At 41.6% G+C, this 21,965-nt stretch overlaps 1 protein-coding gene across 22 annotated transcripts in view; it reads right to left on the reverse strand.

Moving 5' to 3' along the window:
- RBFOX1 (RNA binding fox-1 homolog 1) overlaps window positions 1-21,965 on the reverse strand; it is a 2,073,113-nt gene that overhangs the window by 1,199,585 nt on the left and 851,563 nt on the right. For all 22 annotated transcript variants that reach the window (XM_086691386.1, XM_086691383.1, XM_086691381.1 and 19 more), the window contains one exon: window positions 15,496-15,558. In XM_086691386.1, coding sequence (XP_086547512.1) covers window positions 15,496-15,558 — 63 coding nt within the window. The remainder of the gene's footprint in view (window positions 1-15,495; window positions 15,559-21,965) is intronic.

Below are 21,965 nucleotides of genomic sequence, written 5' to 3' on the forward strand. Positions count from 1 at the left end.
CTTCTCAACAAAACAACAGGGAGCCTTTACTAATCCGAAATGGCAAGCAAGAAAAATATATTTGCCTGCCCTCTGTCTAGAGTTTTACTTCACCGAGCTTAGACAAAACACTCCCTATGACCCAGTCCACACACAGAGATTCAAGGGTGCCTAAATCCATGGGATGTTGAGTCTTATTTATCAGTATATAATGACCATTCTGGTATCTTCAGTTGACTTTTAATAAAACTACTTTTCTTATATCCAACCAATGTCCTTATCTTTCTCAGCACCACTAGCCAATATTTCTCAATAACCTTATATAGTATTACTTGGATTTCCTCTCCAAGTTCTTACTTCCTTCTTTAATCAAGGCAAATGTATTCAGCCGGTAAAATCTATCTCTAGAAAAATCCTTCTGAGTCTAACCATTCCATTTCCTACTTGCCCACTCTAAAAATAAAGTAATTTTAATTCATTTTAATTGTTCTAAAGCCCTCAGGGTATTAAGTAGCTATGTCCTTTTTAAGGGTTAGCATAAGGTGGCTTTCTTTTATTTCTCCAGCAAATGAGGAAGCAGAAAACCATCTAGTGATATGAAAAATCACTTTTCTATTAACTGATAAATAACAAAACTATATGTAGTATTATTTTAGAAATTAGTATTATTTTAGAAAATAAAACAGTATTATTTTAGAAATTATTATTTTAGAAAAACCAGAGATTTCTAAGTATAGTATTATTAGAAAAACTAGAGGTTTCTAAGTACTCATTTATGTTTTAAAAACCAAGTTATAATGCCTATGAGATATAAATTTAAGTATGTGTCACCTTAAACTTAATGAAATTGTTAAAAAGCAAAATTCAGGTGAACACATTTGATTTTTTAATTTAAAAAAAAAATTTTTTTTTTTTAATTTTATGTTTTTGAGACAGAGAGAGGCAGAGCATGAATGGGGGAGGGTCACAGAGAGAGGGAGACACAGAATCCAAAGCAGGCTCCAGGCTCTGAGCTGTCAGCACAGAGCCCGACACGGGGCTTGAACTCATGGACCATGAGATCATGACCTGAGCTGAAGTCGGACGTTTAACCGACTGAGCCACCCAGGCACCCCTGATTTTTTTAATTTTTAAATTTTTTTTATGTTTATTTATCTCTGAGAGAGAGAGACAGACAGACTGAGAGTGGGGATTAGTAGAGAGAGAGAGAGGGAGACACCAGAGCAGAGAGAGAGAGAGAGAGAGAGAGAGAGACAATCTGAAGCAGGCTCCAGGCTCTCAGCTATCAGCACAGAGCCCAATGTGGGGCTCGAACTCAAGGACCACAAAACCATGACCTGAGCCGAAGCTGGATGCTCAACCAACTGAGCCACCTAGGCATCCTTGAACACATTTTAAAGATCTTACTGGCTTTATTCAACAATTCATGAATTGGGCAGTCTGCAATGTAGCAGATAGAAAGGAGCTCTGAGGAGCTATTAAAAACGAAAGACTTTTACAGGCTGACAGAAGGAAACTGGAACAAGGAAGTTAAAATATGCAAAGAAGGCAAGGTTATGGCAAGGTTGCTTTCCTTTGGGGATGGCAGGGTCTATCAGGCAGAGGACCCAACTGTTGCTACTCAGGTGATTCCCAATTTACTGGCTTAGGATTCCACTTCTGGGAGAGCTGAAGCTATAATTAAGTCTCCATTTGGTGACATGGGGTTTAGAGTAAGTAACTCCACTTGGGGAATGTTGAGGTGGTTTTTAACACGACATAAAAAAAATATCTGTATCTCTTTCTGATGTTTTTAGTTCAATTTTAAGAGTTTTCAGATGGGTAGGAAATGACTGAACCATTCCATGAAAATGACTCTGAAAAATCAAAACTGAAAAATTATGAAAAATTAGATATATGATATAAAAGACTGCGAGACAAGAGAGAAGTTATGATGGTAAAGAGGGAGATTAACAAAAAGACAGTGAATAAAAAAGTAAAGAGGGAGATTAACAAAAAGTGAATAAAAAACAGACTAGAAATGGAGAAATCTTAAGACAAAACAAACCAACAAATGAGAAGTATTGGATGCAGAAAACAGCTTACCACAACATACAAGAACATACCCTAGGAAAGAGATGTTAGAATCTTGAGAATATCAACGCATGGCATTGGGATCAATAATGAAATACACTGAATACTTTTAGCATGGTTTCAAATGACACTAATATCTACTAAAATGGTCCATGCTTGGTAAGATGCAGCTAATATACTGACTTGCATATGTTCTCCAATTGTATAGAAAGAAGGGGGCATATGTTTTCCAACAATGATACACTGTTCCAGTCCATTACATGCTTTATGCTGACTTACTCTTCTCTGAACATCTGGAATGTTCCATTTAATTCACCAAAATAGTATAGTGTAGAGCATTTTCTGCAGCTACCATCCAGCCCCAACACCACCAATGCAGCTCTGAGAAGCCCTGACCAGCATCCGTGTGTGGGTGCACTCACATGTGTGCATGTGCATATATGAAGACGGAATGGCAATCTATGCTGTGATAGACATTTTATAAAGGAGAGAACTGATGTTCAGAGAGGTTAAGTAAATTAAGCGTAGTCACAGAGTCACTAATGTGTTTTACATTCAATGTTATTCCTGCTGTCCCTAAGAGCATTGCCTATTAATGTTGCTTACAATTGCTACTCAGTCTTTGTAATATATGCTTGAAGCATTCATATGTTCTGAAATCTGGACTTCCCACGGAGAGTGTAAAGCCTTATTTATGTCTTGCAATTATTTACCCCCTTTAGTTTGGCTAAAATGCCTCACACAGTGACAGGTACGTAAGAAGCACTTAGTAAATGCACGTTGATTGAATTTAGGTTTTCCCGCCTTATATGTTGCATGAAAGTCTCCTAATATGGCTTTCATTTTCATAGCTATTGATTCAATTATTCTTCCTTAAATCTTAAACGAAGCAGGCCACCCCAGCTCCCAGGCATCCACAAATTAGTGGTGTCTTCATTTGTCTTCCATTTACATCTAACTAAACTAATTATTTTCCTGTTACCTCACACCCCATTGGTGTTACACAAACCGCTGAGATGGCCCCATCTCCTGCAGGCATCACTCGTATCTTTTCAGCAGCCAGTTGTAACACGGGTGACAGAACTATTAAAAATGTCAGACTTCAATGCATGAAAACTTATGTAAAAGCAAACGGTGTCATCTGAGGTAAAACTGGTGACAGCAGCATAGGGGAATGCAGAAGCCAACAGGACGACCTCCAAGCAAACTTTAACAGGGGAAGAAGAAACAATTTAGCCATTCCTAGGACAAAAAAAGAAAAACAAAACAAAAAAACAAAAACAAAACAAAACCACCTTCATGATTTCTGCAGAACTTAGAATATACTGGTGATGGCCACTGATACAGTAAAGAATTGAGCAAATGACTGGATTTTACACAATGTTGAAGAGATGGTGATGATGATGATGGTGGATGATATGATAGGTGGGTCAGTGGATGGATGGATGGAGACACAGATAAGATCCTTGAACTTTTTTCCATCCCCATACTTACAATCCCATGTCAAGCCAATATCATCCCGCCTTCCCAGACTATTTGAATACAGCTCTTAACTGTTCTTGCTTCCACTTGGCCTGCATCCAAACCTTCTTCAGTATAATAGCTAGAGTAATACTTTTAAAAACATAAATAGGGGCGCCTGGGTGGCACAGTCGGTTAAGCGTCCGACTTCAGCCAGGTCACGATCTCGCGGTCCGTGAGTTCGAGCCCCGCGTCGGGCTCTGGGCTGATGGCTCAGAGCCTGGAGCCTGTTTCCGATTCTGTGTCTCCCTCTCTCTCTGCCCCTCCCCCGTTCATGCTCTGTCTCTCTCTGTCCCAAAAATAAATAAACGTTGAAAAAAAAAAAACATAAATATAATCACGGTTCTTATTTTTTTTTGATCCTTTGATGGTTTCCCATGGCACTTGTGGTAAAATCTAAAATCTGCCCTCTGATGAATATCTCTCCCTGTCAGCTCTTTTAACACTGTTCCAGCACTCTGCTCTAACCACACCTTCTTTTTCTTCTTCATAAGCCCCAAATGTCTTGCCACAGCCCAGAGATTCTTCCCTAGAATTTCCCAACTTTAATAGCAATTCTTTGATCACCCAGATTAAATTACTATACTCTGTACGACTCTCATGGCGTGCTGAGTGTTTATGTCACAGTACTGACTACGATTTATAATTATACATTTATTCGCGAAACTGTCAGAGAATTTAAGCCCATGGGCTTGGGCAACTTGGTTGTTATCTGTTTCCCACTGTGTCCCCAGCAGCTAGAACCACGCCTGGCAAAGAAGAGCATTTCTTGTGTGTGTGTTGAGTGAATGAAAGCCTCAGCCACCTGCTTGATACAGCGAGAGAGCAATTCCTACAGAAAAGGTACGAGGAAGAGAGTCACAGGAATGGTAGGCCAGGTCTGATTCCTCACCTGTGACGACATCCCTGATCAAAACTCTCACAGGGGGAATAGAGGGTTTGACAAGTACTGCCGATGACTTTGAGCTCAGCACAGTGAGGGTTGGTGCAGGTGTGGCACCTGCAGGCTCTTCAAACGTGTGCAGAGTGTGCCTTCGAAAAGAAGCTTGCAATCTGTGCCAGCCAGCACCATGCAGTGGCAGGACCATGTGCTCGGAATAATAAGGTTTTTTTTTTTTTTTTTTTTTTTTTTTTTACTCTAGACTGAAATAGTTACAATCCTTTTACTACCCCATCTCCAAAATTCCTTATTAAAATATGTATTAAAATTAATGTGAAAACTCACATATATATGTAGACACACACACATATATATATATTATATAATGTATATATCTCAAAGGCACAATTCGGTTCTTTGCCTGTTAGTCCTTCATCTGTGCTTTTTGTTTTATTTCTCAGGATGAAACTTCAGATAAAGCCCACTGAAAACCTTGAGGGAATGTCAAACGATCATGAGGCTACAGGCATGTTGAGCATCAGGAAACTCAGGGCTGTGGCTCTCAGTGACTCTCCACTTTGCCTGTACTAACAAGAATCTTGTGTGATACACAGTCCCTGGTAACCACAGAGAATGTTGCAGTCTTTCTTGCATAGAGAAGAGAACGTGGCATGAGAACTCTCTAGAATTGTTTCTCCTTATTCGTACCAGTCATCCATTTAATCTACTTTTTAGAGAAGTAAACTTATAAAGACAAGATAGACATTAGAGGCGATTTTTAGACATCACCCTCCACAAATCCCTGTGAAGCCAAAATTCCTTGCCGCTATTTCCTTGATGAAATGTACAGTCCCATGGGCACTTCTGACCCAGGGTCAGGCATACAGAAAGAGGTCAGTGCAGTAGTCAGAGGTGTGGACCCTACAGCAGAAACCCAGCTCCAAGTCTTACAAGCCATCTGACTCTGAGCAATCCACACAAGGGCCAGCTTTCCCATCTGTAAGACAGCAGGAATTAGCAAGACCTATCTTACTAGGTCATTGTGAGGATAAAACAAGGGAATGCACGCAAAATGCTTAGCCCATGGCCAGGCCCATGAGCAGATTTCCAACACATGAGCAGTTTATCTTCAGAACTGCAGAGGACAACACCTGTTTTCCACTCCATGGTCTTAGGCAGGCACTCAGCACTTCCCAGAACTTCCATTAAAAGCTCACTCTTGAAAACATTTTAACAGTTTCGAAGGAAGAGGTTAATTTTATTCTTGTGGGGATAGGGGCGTGGGGCAGAGAGAGGGGTTAAGTTACAACAAGGCAAGAGGGCTTCAAACTGAACTGTAGTAACAGCTTCCTTTCTATTGACTGTAGAACCGAGCTTCCTCTGGGTCCCAGCCCTTCACTCAGCTACCATCAGGCTGGATCTTTATGCTTACTCCCTCTCCTCTCTTCTTCCCCACCAGAAGCAGAACAAGGTCTTCTCTAACTAAAACGGAGCGTTACTTTTGCTACTACCTTTTGCTGAATCAATCACTGCCAAAGTTATGTTCTCAGAGTCCCACTTTCCACCCCAAAGGGCTTTTCCCAAAAACAACCCTCCGCCTGCAAAAAGGAGGGTTTTTTTTTTCTTTTTTTAAATCTTTACAAGAAACCTGTGGGTTGCCATGGTCATCTTCGTTACAGAACAGGAAATTGGGGCTGGGAAAGGTTAAGTAAATTTCCCAAGTTTGCAGAAGTGGTAAAAGGGAGCCAAGATTTGAATCTCTCTTTGTTTGTCTTAATGTCTTGTGCTTTTCTAAGACCCCAGCTTCCTTTATCATGATCTCAATGAACTACTAGCTGTGACCCACTGGGTTTATTGGGCACACGGCCCAAAGACTCGTAGCTTATTTGTTTTAGCAGTGCACAACGTTTGTGAATTTCTGCCAAAAATTTTTTCAATGTGTACTGGAGTGGATGGTCCATAAAAATAGACTGATTAACAAGTTCTTATACCTGAATTTATGGGTAAAACAATGGTATCTAAGACTTGAGAGCCAGCAGACACCTGATTTCCAAACTCACAAAACTCTTGTCAAGAAATAGCATCAAAGAGAGAGATTCCAGAACTCCACTGGTTTCAGAAAGAAGGTCTTGTGCCAAAATCCATGGGTTCTGAAGTTCCTTCTTCCTTAAGGCTTTAACAGTTCACAGAGCAATTATTTTTGTAATCTGGCTTCTCCCTCTATTCTGTGAGTTCCTTGAAGGTAAAGAGTCTGTGTGATTCAAATTTCTAACCCCAATTAGTCTGAATCCTCATTCTAGGCAACTAAAACATAGGCGGCTAAGAGGAGAAAGCCCAAAAGACAAAGGCTATAAATCAACACAGTCCATTTTGAAAAGCGATTTAGCGATACGCATCCAAAGTCATAAAGATGCTTATATCCTTTGACTGTACAATTCCTCTCAGGGGTATTTATCTTTAGTAAGTTACCCTAAGGAACAAAACTCTACAGATCCTGAGTGATTAACTCTGATAATAATGGTGTTAGTGAAAAGAGCAGAAATGTCCTAGATATTCCATAGTAAAGGAGCAAGACATCACCCTGATGATACACTGTATAGCCCTTAGAATTATGATCGTAGGGAATGTTAGAGCAAGATCAAAAAAAGAAAGCCCAAGCTAAAACTCAAGGGAAGAAATTATAAGAGAAATGATAACACCAAATCACAAGCCCATGATGACGACAGCTGTGGAGCACATATCTGGAGAAGGATTACGTGGAAATGTGGGAAAAGGATTAAACCAGCCTCAGGGCAGTAGCACATGCTAGAACAGTTCAGGCACAGGTAAACCTTGTTTCCTCAATGTCTTTAGAGGAGAGTTTGGATTCTGTTCTAAAATGAAAGGCGGGCACTTGGAGCAGAGCCCTGCGTGAGGGAGCACAGCTTTGCATGCAAGACATGGAGATTCCCCTTCCTGAGTCAGACCCGCACCGGCTGTAGCGTGCGATTACGCTCTCAGACCATCTGCTCAGGGGCTGTGAAGGCAGCCGTGTGTCCTCCTGCCTGGACGCCAGGAGGACACCGATCACTAGTCAATCTGCTTGAAATTGCCTCCGATGATTAGTGTGTAATGACTCAGGTAGGTCACGGCCAGGGACGTTTCTGTTATTAATGCATTAGCAGCTGTAAATGGGCATTGATTCTGCACAGAGTGCAGGTTTATGGACTTGGTGGGGAGAGTCTGGCCCTGTGGAGTGTAAATGGTCATTGCTGGGGGAGGAAGCACCCCACAAGGGCACTGTACTTTAGGGAAGGGTAAGTAAGGCCAGCCAGCTCTGGGAGGAAAACCCTGACCTGAGAATATGGAGAAGAATTTACATGTGAGAGGGATGACTCTTGGACCTCTCCTACATCTGAGATGGGTCTGATCATATATCCTTGGATTCTGAGCCCAACATATACTTCTGTCTATGACTGGCTAATCCATGATAACCAACACAGCTTAGGTTGTTTTATTTACTTTAAATTTTATTTTATAACTTTACCATAAATTTGGGGCCCCATTCATTTTAACGTCCTCACTCTCAGCAAAGATTCAACATGATAATTTATCCAAACTTACTTGTAAGTGAACGAATGAATGATAACGTTACCAGGGTAAGGATGTTAACTTAAATATCAATGTCATGGCACCCTGAGCTGGAACGTTCCACAATACAGTTTTTCAAGATAATTTATCCTTCTTAAATACAGACACTGAAGTCCAATGAGTGACTGAATTCACCAAAGCTCATGCATACACAGGCAGCCCAGCAGAAGATTATTTCTCAGTTATGTAATTGCTCTGAATAGTTCTCATTGTTACCATTTATTTACCTCTGACTGTATGCCCAGCACACAGTTGGGGTTGGCACTTTCTGAGGCAAGAATCTTCATCTGTGAAAATAACTGCCTGAATTCTAAAGAAATTAGCCACATGCTTAAAAAAATATATTCCGGCTGTCAGCTCTAGGAGAAAGTTTATCTTTTTTTCTGTGGAGCTTCTAAAAAGAAATCTGTAGCATCCTTCATTTAGAAAAACCAAATTCCTTGTTTCTATAACTTATTAACCAGCCATTCTTGTTTTTATTTGTCCTTTGCAATTTCCAGCTGTTGCTACAGGTTCACTAGTGTCTCAGATGAACAACCTCACATTACAGTGCAGGGTAGAAACAGCAAGTAGACCTAATCTTTAGCTTAAGTGAAGGGATTTAGCAGAAACCCCAAGTCATTGTTTTGTTGTTCTCCTTAGGTCATTCTATTGGGAAGCGATGAATAATCAGGGTGAAGAGAGATTTCAACTCTTAGGTGCTCCAGCGGAAGAGGCCACAAGCAGATGTGCTTTCATTTCCTTTCACCCTATAATGCAACCAACGGATGTGGATCAAACCGTATCAACATCAGTTTATTATACTCACTTTCTTGTCCAGAAGACAATATGTTCATTTCTGCCCACAGATTGGGGGCTGGGAGGAGCCACTGCTGGCCATAACTCATTACTCTCTGCCTGGCTCAGATACTTTCCTTCAATCTTCTCTCCTGTGGCCTCATTTCTGTCTTTCTTGTTTATTCACTAAATTCCAAGTCGGAAGGGGTCTTAGTTACACACTATTCCAGTTAAATTCCTTACTGTTTTTATGATTATTTAACGAAGAAAGCTAAGTCAGATTGGTCAATGTGTTAAGGATCACGTGGTCACTCCACAAAGGGGCGCCTGGGTGGCTCAGCTGGTTAAGCATGCAACTTCAGCTCAGGTCATGATCTCATGGCTCCTGGGTTGGGCCCCACTCGGACACCCATGCTGTCACCCATGCTGACAGTATGGAGCCTGCTTGGGATTCTCTCTGTCTCTCTCTCTCTCTGCTCCTCCCCCACTTCAAAATAAATAAATAAACTTTTAAAAAAAGGATCACGTGGTCATAAAGTCAGGCCATTAGCCTGACTCTTGATTTTTCAAAGATTGATCTAGATTGGAAAGTATGGTAAGGGAGGACTGTGAGGGGTTATGGATGACAAAAGAATGGTTTCAAAATGCAAAAAGTGATCATCTTTCACAGCAATAATCGATGCAACTCAAGAAATCATTATCTCAGGGCTCCTGGGTGGCTCAGTCAGTTAATTGTCTGACTTTGGCTCATGATCTCATGGTTTGTGGGTTCAAGCCCCCCATCGGGCTCTGTGCCGACAGTGCAGAGCCTGCTTTGGGATTCTCTCTTTCTTTCCCTCTGCCTCTCCCCTACTCGTTCACACTCTGTCTCTAAAAATAAATAAACTAAAAAAGAAAAAGAATTAATTCTTTGTCTATGTGCACTTGCCACTTTTGCGGGTGTCCGGGATAGAGTGGTAAGCAAGACAGAGACACATCATGCCTTCAGAGATCCTCTAGTACAAGTGGAGGAGGCAGGAAATGCAGAAGCAATAAATACAATAATTAGAGCATGTAAGGAGTGCTGTGTAATACTTGAGCTGGGTGAAATGATGGAGAATAACGAGGCAGATAGTGGGTGCGACTTCAGGCTCTTTTTTTTTTAAAGTTTGTTTGTTTCTTTGTTTGTTTGTTTAGAGAGCACAAGCAAGGGAGGGATAGAGACAGAAGGAGAGAGAGAATCCCAAGTAGGCTCCACATGCTGTCAGCACAGAAGCCCAACATGGGGCTCGATCCCATAAACTGTGAGATCATGACCTGAGCCAAAATCGAGAGTCAGACCCTTAACAGACTGAGCCACCCAGGTGCCCCTTCTCTCTCTCTCTCTTTTTTTAAAAAGTTTATTTATTTTGTAGAGAGAAAGAGAGAGAACAAGTAGGGAAGGGGCAGAGAGAGGGAACCCCAAGCAGGTTCTGCACCATCAACATAGAGCCCAATGCTTGAACTCATAAACCTGAAATGTGAGATCATGACATGAACCGAAATCAAGATTCAGACATTTAACTAACTGAACCACCCAGGAGCCCCAGGGCTTCTCTATTTTTTATCCATGGTCCTGAAATCCAATAATCATACACAGTTTCCTTGTAACTTTCATTTTTTTTTAATCTTCCTCTGTTCTAACAATAAGGGAGTGAAAGAAAATTGTTTTTCTTTTTTTATTTATCTACCTATACTCTCTTGCTTCACAGTCTCATATACTCATTAAATCAAAAAGATCCCAAGTTCCTTATTCCTTTGTAGAAGAGGGAAGCGAGGAGGAACAGGAAGGATTTTACTGAGTTGGCTATGCAGCAGCTTACGACAGACAAGAGATACACCGATGGAATGTGTGAATATGGATGTGTGGTGGTGGGTGGTCAAGTGTCAGAGCACATGGGAAGGTCAGAAGAGAGTGTCTTTTGGTGTGCCCTCTACACCATGAAACTCTAAGTCAATTGGCACAAAACCCACCCCAGGCCTGGCCATCATTTAAATTAATGTTCTTACATTGCTCATGCTCTTGCTTCCTCTCCCTCCTGTATTCAGCTGAAGGCTGACCACCCCATTTCTAGCCAACATGCTGACTTTTAACCACTTCCTGAAGATAATCATTACTCTTTCTTTTCCAGTTCACGCTTAGGCTGTTCTACTCTTTGCTTGCTCCACCTAGTCCAGATTCTAAAAATATCACGGGGTCACACGTCTACAATGAAAACAGGCTTAGTATTTTCTTTACCCTACAAGGGGAATCAAGGAATTAAAGTACACATATTCAACAGGAGGGTCTTAACTGAGATATACACCAAAGTGTACAATAAGAATAAGGAAGGGTTACTTTGGCTGGTAAGACCACAGGTGACAAATTTTGAAGTCAGGAAGTAAACACATTTGCAAGTCAAGAGATCAACATGCTTGGTGGAAATATGTTATCTAGGGATTCTCAAAGAGAAGGCAGAATATTAGAGACAAACTTAGCTAACTGAACAAGTAACTAGATGATATTCATGCTTGGGGAACAGTAGTCCTCCAACATGTAGGATGGAGTCCAGAGGATGGTGGCTTTGGGCATTAAAACCACAGCCACTTGAGGAAGTAGCACCTAGAGTGATACGCCAAAAGAGGGAATGGAATTAGGGGTTCCAGAAGGTCCAGATCAAAGCCTCACTCCTCGGGTGGTGGGTGAAGAGCAAGACAAAATCGGTGGTGACTGAAGCTTGGGACTGGGGTACCTGGGGACAGAGTAGCATCCAGAGGGGAGAGCATAGGGTGTGGTCTGATGTCAGTGTTAAGCATTTGGAGCCCAAAGTGACAGCAGAAGTAACTGAAGATGTGAGGCACATGGGTAGCTCGGTCCGTTGAGCATCTGACTTCAGCTCAGGTCATGATCTCACAGCTTGTGAGTTCCACCCCACATCGGGCTCTGTGCTGATGGCTTGGAGCCTGGAGCCTGCTTCGGATTCTGTGTCTCCCTCTCTCTCTCTGCCCCTCCCCTACTCACACTCTTTCTCTCTCTCTCTGTCTCAAAAAATAAAATAAACATTAAAAAAAATTTTTTTAAAAAGAAGTAAGTGAAGATGTACAGCAATTTGTGCTGCACAGCACACTGGAATTCAGTCACAGATTTGGAGTCTGTCGCTCTAGGCCTATCTAGGCCTTGACAAAGCAGAAGTCAGAGCTATAAACAAGAATTAGAGTAGGAAGTACAAGGCAAAAGGCAGCCATCATGGAGATCCAGATGGGTCTACTGTCTAGACTCAATTCTGTTTCTCCCACTTACATAACGCTCCATCAGAAGGTGAGATGTGTCCATCCATCTATTCATCCCCCCATGTTCTCACCCATAGCTATGTCCAGCAAGTACTGATTACCTATTACAGACAATACTTCAGTAGATGTGGCTATAATCAGAGGTTATATGCTCTAATAACCAGTGTATGACAGATACCAACCAGTGAGAACAAACACATTGTATGACATTTGAGGGTCATTAACTCTTTTGTTCAGGATCAAGGTTCATGTACGGGCATAATGCACATGGAATCACAGGGAATAAAGGTGCTTAGGGGCCTGGGGACAGCAGCAATTCACCAACCAATGTCCACACTGGTATTTATCAGCTAAGTATCAGCATGAATGCAAGGAAACAAATTTCAGAACTGGCCCCCTGTACTGACAGGGCCTCCAGTCTCGAGCTGCCCCATCCAATGTGATAGATTATTACTAGCCACATGACACTGTTTAAATTTAAAATAACTAAAAATAAACAAAATGATAAACTTAGTTCCTTGGTTACAATAGCCACATTTCCAGCGCTCAGTGGTCATATCTGGCTACTGGTTACCATACTGGACAGCAAAGATAAAGAAGATTCCTACCATGACATAGAGTTCTTTTGGATAGCACTGGACAAAAGGAAAACATTAAATTAATTTTTGGTTAATTAATTATACCTCTGACATAGCATGCCAAGGGAAGTATAATCTGGCAGGAAATAGAGATCTAAGGAAGGCTTCCACTGGAACTTAAATTTAAAGGTTGTAGGAAATTAGGGGCGCCTGGGTGGTTCAGTCGGTTGAGTGTCTGACTCTTGATTTCAGCTCAGGTCATTATCCCACAGTTTGTGGGATCAAGCCCCATGTAAGACTTCATGCTGATAGCATGGAGCTTGCTTGGGATTCTCCCTCTCTCTGTTTCTCTCTCTAAAAATAAATAAATTAACTTTTAAATAAATAAATACATAATAAAAACTTCTAAGAAATTACTCTGAAGCTGAAGTTCAACCAGTGACCCTACAACCACCAGCCTGCTGTGGCTCTCCTTTGTGTATACAGATCACAAAGGGATGTGGAGACCTACAATCCTACAAAGACATCAGAATGTGCAAAACAGCTCTGTATCATATACACCAGCCAATCTGTGCCAAAGGGCACCAATGCAAATGGAACATTCTGGAAAAGAATAAACAATGAAAGATAACCAGACTTTGGAAGTAGTAAATGAACATTGATTTTCTAAAGCCAACAGAGACCTCAAAACCCTAACTCAGACCACCATAGGATAGTCACATCAGTGCAGGCACAACGTTAGATGTGTGCAAATTCTAAAACCAAGACTGTTGCTTCCAGTAAAATCCCATGAGGGGCAGTTTCCTAAGCAGCAATGTTACTGGTGAGGCGAACCCAACACCCAGACACACAGCCAATGTAGACGTCAGGCCATCTGCTTTCTTGACCATGAAGCAACCTCCCAGAACTCGATCTCTGTTGTAGGGGATGTAACCCCTTGGCCCCAGATGTTGACTGAGGTTCACTGCTCCAGGGAAGCTAGGACCACAAGGTAAGCATTGAAATCTATTAGGTACACAGAAATTGGGCAGCTGCTCTAAATATCCCCAGTGAGGAGTTTTTCCATTTCTTCCTTTTTTATTTTTTCTTAAATTATCAGATATCTACACACTGGTGTAGAGCAGCAAATTAATAATTTTTTTTTCTCTTTAGACTGCAATCGTAGATATGGAAATACCATACCCAAAGACAAATTAACATGAGCTCCTTACAACGCTGTACTAATTATCTCGGGGACCAGAGCCTCCCCTAGGTTAGAAATTTCAGCCCCAATCCAGGGATGGAACATGAATTCCTTTCTGAGAAGCAGTAATTTGTATCATGTTGAGAAGGTAGAGAGAAAGGCGGGAGGGTCACACATAATCTGAAAACACATCCTGAAACCTTCCTCCTCCATCTCTACCTTGTCTGCTCCAGCACCACAAAGAAGGGAAGCAAGGATATTGCTTGAAACAGAAGAAGATAAAGTAACATGCATATTTAACTTTACACCAAACAGACTTCATGCCAAACAGCCTCTCCTTTCCACTTACAAAACCTTGCAGTTTTCAGAAAACGCTGTAGCCTGAACTTCAAAGGCAATGAAAGATAGATGTGGCATGTAGGGAATTAGACACGAAATTTCCTTTATTATTAGGAACAAAAGCTGTGGGTCTAATCTCCTGTGTGATACAAGCTTTAGCTGATCAGGGTCACAGTGAGTCACTCTGATATTACAAACAGCAAATACACCATCTTTTTCTTTCTTTCTGCCTCCTCCTCCTTCTATCATTCACATATGCAAATTCCGTAGCAAAAAGGGGAGTCATGCGTTACCACTGAGGGCAAAAGAATTCCCTTTGATCAGCCTCTTCCAGGCCTGGAGTCCCACAGTCTCTGATTCCACCTGCCCCTTTATGATATTTGATGTATCAAATTATACGCCACCCATCTCAGAAGTAGAATGTATTTTTTGTAAAATTCTGAAACCTTACCAAGGAAGCTGCATCTTGAAAAAACTAAGTATTTCCTTTAGTTAGCCTTTAAAACTTTGATGTTTGTGGTTAAATTATGATAGATTGTTCTTCGCCAGCAGAACTACTGCAGAGGAGAGGTGATGTCCCGTGCACCAACACCAACACCTCAAATGCTAGCGTCTCATAAAAAAGGAGTCGGGGAAACCGGAGAAAATACTGCTGGCTTCACCAGAAATAAAGTCCTTGTGCACAATGAGAACGGCAGACGGCAGAAAGTGCTTACTTGCTAAAAACAAATGAAATTTCTGAAATGTACCCCAGCATCTTAAAAGTACAGAATTTCTTTTTCTGCAGTAATTTTTATATAGTAGGAATTGTATTCTGGTGCAAAATGAATTGTTCTTAAATGCCTCAAGAAATATGTGGTCTCACTTACTGATCTGTTTTTGCTGGCATTTCTTTCTACTTTGCAGGGTCATGCAGCTGGGAGAGAGGGACAAGATATCTCCTAATGAGAAAAGCTTAGGGAACAAATGGACAAGAAAAGCACATTTTAATTTAACCTCCAGCCAGCAGTGGTAGGGTTAATCCCCCAATGCGCACAAACATTTCCTGTGTTCCTTGTGGGGGTTCTGCCTGGCACTTCATCCTCTCACCTCTGAATCCAATGCAGGAGAGCAGAAAAGAAAGACACAGGCAGGCAGCACAGTGTTTGTGGGAACTTCAGGCCTGCAGAAGAGAGCTTTTCATCGCAAACACGATCAAAGAAATAGATGTATTTATGTAATGAAGGTTCAAAAGCGGTCGCACTTACTGAATGCTGAGCCCGATCAAGGAAGCTGTAAGTCCCACTGGCATGAGTTCTTTGAGCAGTTTCCTAGGGAAGAAGAGAGGGGGAGACTTGAGTATCAAGGAACGTACTCTCGTATTGTGCCTTAACCTGTCTTGTCATCGTCCTATCTGGCTAACCTCTAAAATAGGCTTTTGATGAAACAGTGTATTTTACAATGATGATGGTAGTGATGATGAAAAGGATTAAGATCAAGTCTTTCAATATATTTTCATTTAATTCTTTCACACTCCGATTAGGAAGGTATTACTATTTTCTCTGTTTCAGAAGAGAAAACCAGGGCTGAGACAGTTCAAGTAAGTCATACTTGCACAAAGTATGCATTAAGGTAGCAGAGCCTGGATTTGAACTGGGCAATTGGATACCAAGTTTACAACAGGGCTGCTATGCACATGCCTTCTACAGTGAACTCTATGCTATAGGATGTGTTCAAGGAAAGATGAGAGGCCAATTTTTCAGAGATATTATTGCCTGGAGTTAGGCAAAAAGAGATAAACTCTCTTTTCAACTCTAGAACTCTAGGATTCTATAATGGTCAATCCCATGATGGCTAACACTCAAAGTGACTGTGATACAAGGTGTCCTATCAATAATCAATTTCAGAAACATGGCTATCATCTCCCAATCAGAAGGAATAAGATCCATGTCCATTAATATTTAAATATCAAAACCAAATATCACTCAAACTGCAGATGGCCATTATAATCTCATGTAATTCAATGGGTTGGGGGAGAGGTCATCTCTAATCACGAAGACTTACTAATAGATATGAGAGAGTTACATGGCACCCTATACTCAAGAGAGTTGATTCTGACCCGTTCCCACTCTGGGGTCATGGGAGTAGCAGAGGTGGGATTGGTTTGCAGGATTCTAGAACCTGTTCTAGTGTTCTATTATTTCTCTCGAGTAGTGACACAGTGTGTGCTCAGATTCAATGGAACTCATAAGTTTCAGAGTTTAATTATAAACAGTATTCACAGATATATGTTTGGAAAATATTCTCCCGTTCTTAATAGCTTTTAAAAAAAATTTTTTTTAACATTTATTTGAGGGACAGAGAAAGACAGAACATGACCGGAGGAAGGGCAGAGACAGAAAGGGAGATAGAGAATTTGAAGCAGGCTCCAAGGCTCTGAGCATCAGCACAGTGACCAATGCGGGGCTCACACTCATGAACCATGAGATCATGACCTGAGCCGAAGTCAGACGCTTACCCAACTGAGCCAAAAGTCGGACACTTAACCAACTGAGCCACCCAGGTGCTCCTCTTAATAGCTTAATATGATGGAGGTTTTTTTTTTTTCCAATCTTTATATTTGGTGAGCCCACTGGTGTTGATAAATTAGAGCGTCTGAAAATAGAGAGTGGTTCTAAAATAGCGGAAAGAGAGATTTGCATCTGGAGAAGCCTGAAAGTATACACAGCTGTGAACTTGTAAGGATGGTGGTAACAGTGGTCATTTATCTGTCCTTTCTTCTTTCCTTCCGTTCATCCATCCATCCATCCCAATCATCCATGACTCTGCTACCTACCAGCTTTGTGACCTTGATCAAGTCACTTAACTTTTCTGTCTCAACTTCTTCAACTATAAAATGAGAATAATATAGTACCTATCTCAACAGATTGAGGTATTAGAGGTTAGTATTTGTAAGGCACTTATTTAGTATTATGCCTGGCACGAAGTCAATGCCATTTAAAAGTTGTATTATTATTATTATTATTATTATTATTATTATTATTGAAGTATAGTTGAAATACAATATTTTATTAGTTTCAGGTATACAGCATAGTGATTTGACAATTATAAAATGCTCACCACAATAAGTTTAGTTACCACCTGTCAGCATAAAAAGTTATTATAATACTTTTGACTATATTCCCTACAATGTACTTTTTATCCCATGACATTCATTTTATAACTGGAGGTTTGTATGAAAGTTTATTAATATTTATCAAGTCCCTCTTTATGCCAAGCACTATCCTCTTGGTGCCTACAGTCCAGGGGGAAAGTCAGATCTCGGTCAGGGATGGTGGGGAAGACTTTGCCAAGGAAGCAGCAATGGAAATGAGATCTTCATGATGAGAAGAATGTAACCACATGAAGTGAAAGAATATGATTTGGGAAAAGGAGGCAGAAAATTTAGGAAATGAATAGTCAAAGTATATAATTATCTTCTATAAATTCATAGTATGCCTCAGCTGGAGAATTATCTGTGTCCTAGTAAAAAAATATTAATGATGATAATAGTAATAGAAACAATAGCAGTAGTAATAGTTTTATTGAACTCATAGTATATCCAGGCTTTGTATCAAAATCTACATGTGTCTTCTTATTTATTAAAAATAACGATGGCTTCTTTTGTCAGGTTCCACTTCCTAACTCTTGGGCAACTCTCTCTGGTACTTCTTCCTTCCCTTCACATAGTCGCTTACATACTCTAGGATCCAGCTAAACTGATGCCTTAAAGACAGAAGGCAGGGGCGCCTGGGTGGCGCAGTCGGTTAAGCGTCCGACTTCAGCCAGGTCACGATCTCACGGTCCGTGAGTTCGAGCCCCGCGTCGGGCTCTGGGCTGATGGCTCAGAGCCTGGAGCCTGTTTCCGATTCTGTGTCTCCCTCTCTCTCTGCCCCTCCCCCGTTCATGCTCTGTCTCTCTCTGTCCCAAAAATAAATAAACGTTGAAAAAAAAATTAAAAAAAAAAAAAAAAAGACAGAAGGCATCGTTATACCTCTAGGCCTTTGGTCACATCTTTCTTCCTCAACTGCCCTAATCCTGGCTCAATTTCAACTTGTTCTTCAATGTCCACCCAAGTGTGAACTTCTCTCTGCAACTTTCATTGACCTGTCCAGCTGGACTGAATTTTTTCCAGGGGCTCTGTGGTCTTTCACACACCCTTCTATCTGAACAAGAATCACACACTCTAACCCACTGTAGAGCTGGCCTGCTCTGGCTGTGAGCTCCTGGAGGCCAAGGACAATGTTTTACTGATATTTGGTAGCCTCATTGTCTGGCACAGTGCCCAGCCACTTAGCAGCGGCTCACTACACTGGACGGAATCAGGAGTGATTCCTCATCGAACCAAAGTGGTATAGCTCCAAGGAAGGGCACTGAAATTTATTCCAGAGAGAGGTTCTCCCTAAGCAAAACAGCCATCACTGGTGTTCCCATATTTGGTACCCAGATGATAATATTAACTTCTCATCCACATCAGCTTCATGCCCACACCTTTAGATCTGTTTTTAACCCAACCTGCAGTCGAAATGAATTTTATAACCACCCCCCTTTCTAATAAGAATCCATCAAATTCTCCAGGCAGATTGTTTTATAAAAGCAAACAAAGACCGAGAACCATTGTTACAAGGTGAGAATAGAAATGGTCATTAGCAGCAATGGCACCAGACAGTGAGAAAAATCTAAGATGCTCTCTAGAGTTCCAGAGGAGCTGTATATGTTCAAACCAAAACAAAACAAAAACAAACTAAGATTGTCCTGAGTTTGCAATTACTCTTGCAAACTACCTTAAGAGCAATTTGTGACCAGGGAGAATCTTGGGTCCCAGAGGAATTGGGTGGAATTCTCATCATACTGAGACCAAGGCTGGAGCCAAAGGGCTGCAAGTGAACAAAATTTTAAAGGACATCAGAACAAAGTCAGGCAGAACAGAGGTGAATGCTCGCTTCCTGCATTAGCTGCCCTCACCTCTGCACTTTGTCCAAACGGACGCAAAAAATAGCGAGCCAATTACTTCCAAAACACTGGAGTTGATGACCCCTGGGTAGGCAGCGTGCAGTTTAACTCTCTCATTCGGTAAATCGGGCTGGTACTGGAGTGTTTCCACTCCCACAGACTGCCACAGACTGCTTGAGGATTTCCCCACTTGGACGACCGCAATAGGCTGCAGAGATCGCCTTCTGTCTCCAGGTTTTCACCTCTAATTCCTCCAAAGAGCTGGCACAGCAATCTTTACGGAATGTGACTGTGACTATATTGCTTGACTATTTAAACCCTGCACTGATGGCTTCCCATTCCATTCAGGACAAAGCCTATACCTTGTGACATAGCCTGACATCCTGCATGGTGTACTTCTGGCCACACTCCAGCTTTATTTATTTATTAGTGAGCAGGCACACCCTCCCTCTGGACCCCTAGTGTACCAGCCCTGGGGACCTTCTAGTTCTGGATCATACGTGAGTCACCACCTGCCATGGGGATACTGTACATGCTGCATCTTTGACCTGGGATGCTTTTAACACCCACTAACTCCCATTCATCATTACTTTCTTATGGAAACCCCTACTACATGGTCTCAAGAGCCCTTCCTCATAGCACATAGCATGGCTATCACTTAACACTCAGGCACAAATGATTTAACTGATGTCTCGCTGTCTCCACTATGTTAACTGTATGAGGGCAGGGACTATGTCTATCTCACTCACCATTTTGACACCAGCTCTAACCACACTGTTGTGAATATGAAGGTATTCAATATATAGTTGCCAAAGGAAGGATAGGTGGAAGGGAGGAGGGATGGAAAGAAGGTTTCCTCACTGTTTTGCTAACTTTACACAGGCTTTGGCTGACTACACAGATTTTCTGAGTTATTTCCTTCCCTCTACCCCATCTCTGCCTAGCACAGATCTGGAAGTCATGTCTGAAGTATATGATCCTGGCTCCATTAGGGCTGTGTTCAGTAGTAATGAAACCTCACCTGATCTCAGTTCAATTTTCTCCCAGGAATGTGGAAGGTACTCTTCAGTTTTTGCTAGTTCCTAGAACTGAGAACTCAGTAATTGTGGGGTCACCATTCTCTGCCATGTATTCACTGAGAAGAAGAGAATAAGCCAGGCTCTGGAGCAAGAAAAATTGATTTGAGAGAAGAATAGGCAAGACTGGAAAGGCCATGGGAGGGAGATTTCTGGGTGGGGCTGAGACTCACTCCTGTGCTGGGGGATAAATATACACATTCTGTGAGCTACTTTGAGTATGCTTCTATTAACTGTCAACAAAAGAGGTACATGTAAGACATTGGTCTCAAAGGGTGGCATCTCACCTAACTAGGGGGATTCTCTACCAACCCTTCATTCAGATTAGGAAGCTGTATCTTAATCAGTGATTGTGAGTGGGTACACACTCTCTAACCTTACTCAGGTGTCTGAAGTTTAACTGTCCTAAAAAGGGGTCTCAGGCCACATCAAGAACAGACTAATGCAGCCAGTATCATATGGGCTTTTTATGTGCAATTTGGCAATGATGGGGCATGGAGAAGCTAGTACTGACCATATCTGGGATGGGAGGAGAATAAATCAAGATGGGGAGTACAATGAAGTTTCCTTAGGTTGGAGATAGAGACCCTCTCCAAGGGAATCCAGTGACTCTCAACCATGTAACAAGAGGCTGCTGACCAATGGCAGCTACTACAGGTGGATGATCAGACCAACCACACTTGGTCATGCAAACAATTCAGTATACCCCTGGATTTGCTCTAGGATCTAGGCACCCTGAGCTCTAGACTGAGAACTGATATGTAATTTTACTGTCCATGTGTGGTTTATTTCCTAGGGAGAGCCATGGGTTAAAGACCATCTCCCATTGTGATCACACATAAGCATTCTACACAGCAAGGGCGGCAAGAGATACTTTGAAAGTTGATTCTCCTATATCATCTTTTAGCGTCCCACCCCATCCCTTCAGATGTCTGGTCTCTGCATTGAGTATTCCCAAAATATTCTCTTTTTTTCCCCTTGTATTTATTAAATGTAAGTGACTGCTGAACAAGAACAAAATCTGAGATAGTAGTTCTAAACTAAAACTGAATGCTCCATGCCCTCTAATATCACTATCTGGTCCCATACCTGGGATTCTGTTCCTTCTTTGTCTGCCAGGTAAACATGTACCTATTCTTCATGTCCTTGGGGAGCCCTTGCCAGGCACAATAAAGAGCTCCCTCTTCCTCAGTCTTAGAATTCCATTAGTGATTCTGAGCACTCATTACTCATAGACAATGGTCTCTATGTTGTCCTCTCCAACGGATTTACATTCCTCAGCACCTTAAAGCCCTAGGCTGTGTTTTACCTTATTTATGAGTGACAGTACTCTATGGATTTTGGACAGAGAATTGGGTTCAAATTAATTCTCCCATTCATTAAGCTATGTAACTTTGGGCAAGCTGCTTGACATCTCTGAGCCTCAGTTTTCTTCTCTATCAATTGGGTGTAATAATGCCCTCCTGAGAGGGTTGGTGTGAGGAGTACACGATGCAATTACCTGGTGGTGCTACTCAATAAATGCCCAAGAATGATGCCTACTTGGTCAACAACAGTCATTCCAATAAAAAAAAAAAAAAGGCTTAATATGTTTTGCAAAATTTTGCCAAAGGGTAAGATTATCCAGATGATGGCAAGACCAGAGCCAAGGCATACCAATGGCCAACACA

The sequence above is a fragment of the Puma concolor genome, chromosome E3 (assembly GCF_028749965.1).
Source record: "Puma concolor isolate L17-30 chromosome E3, mPumCon1.1.hap2, whole genome shotgun sequence".
In the NCBI taxonomy this organism is placed as follows: Eukaryota; Metazoa; Chordata; class Mammalia; order Carnivora; family Felidae; genus Puma; species Puma concolor.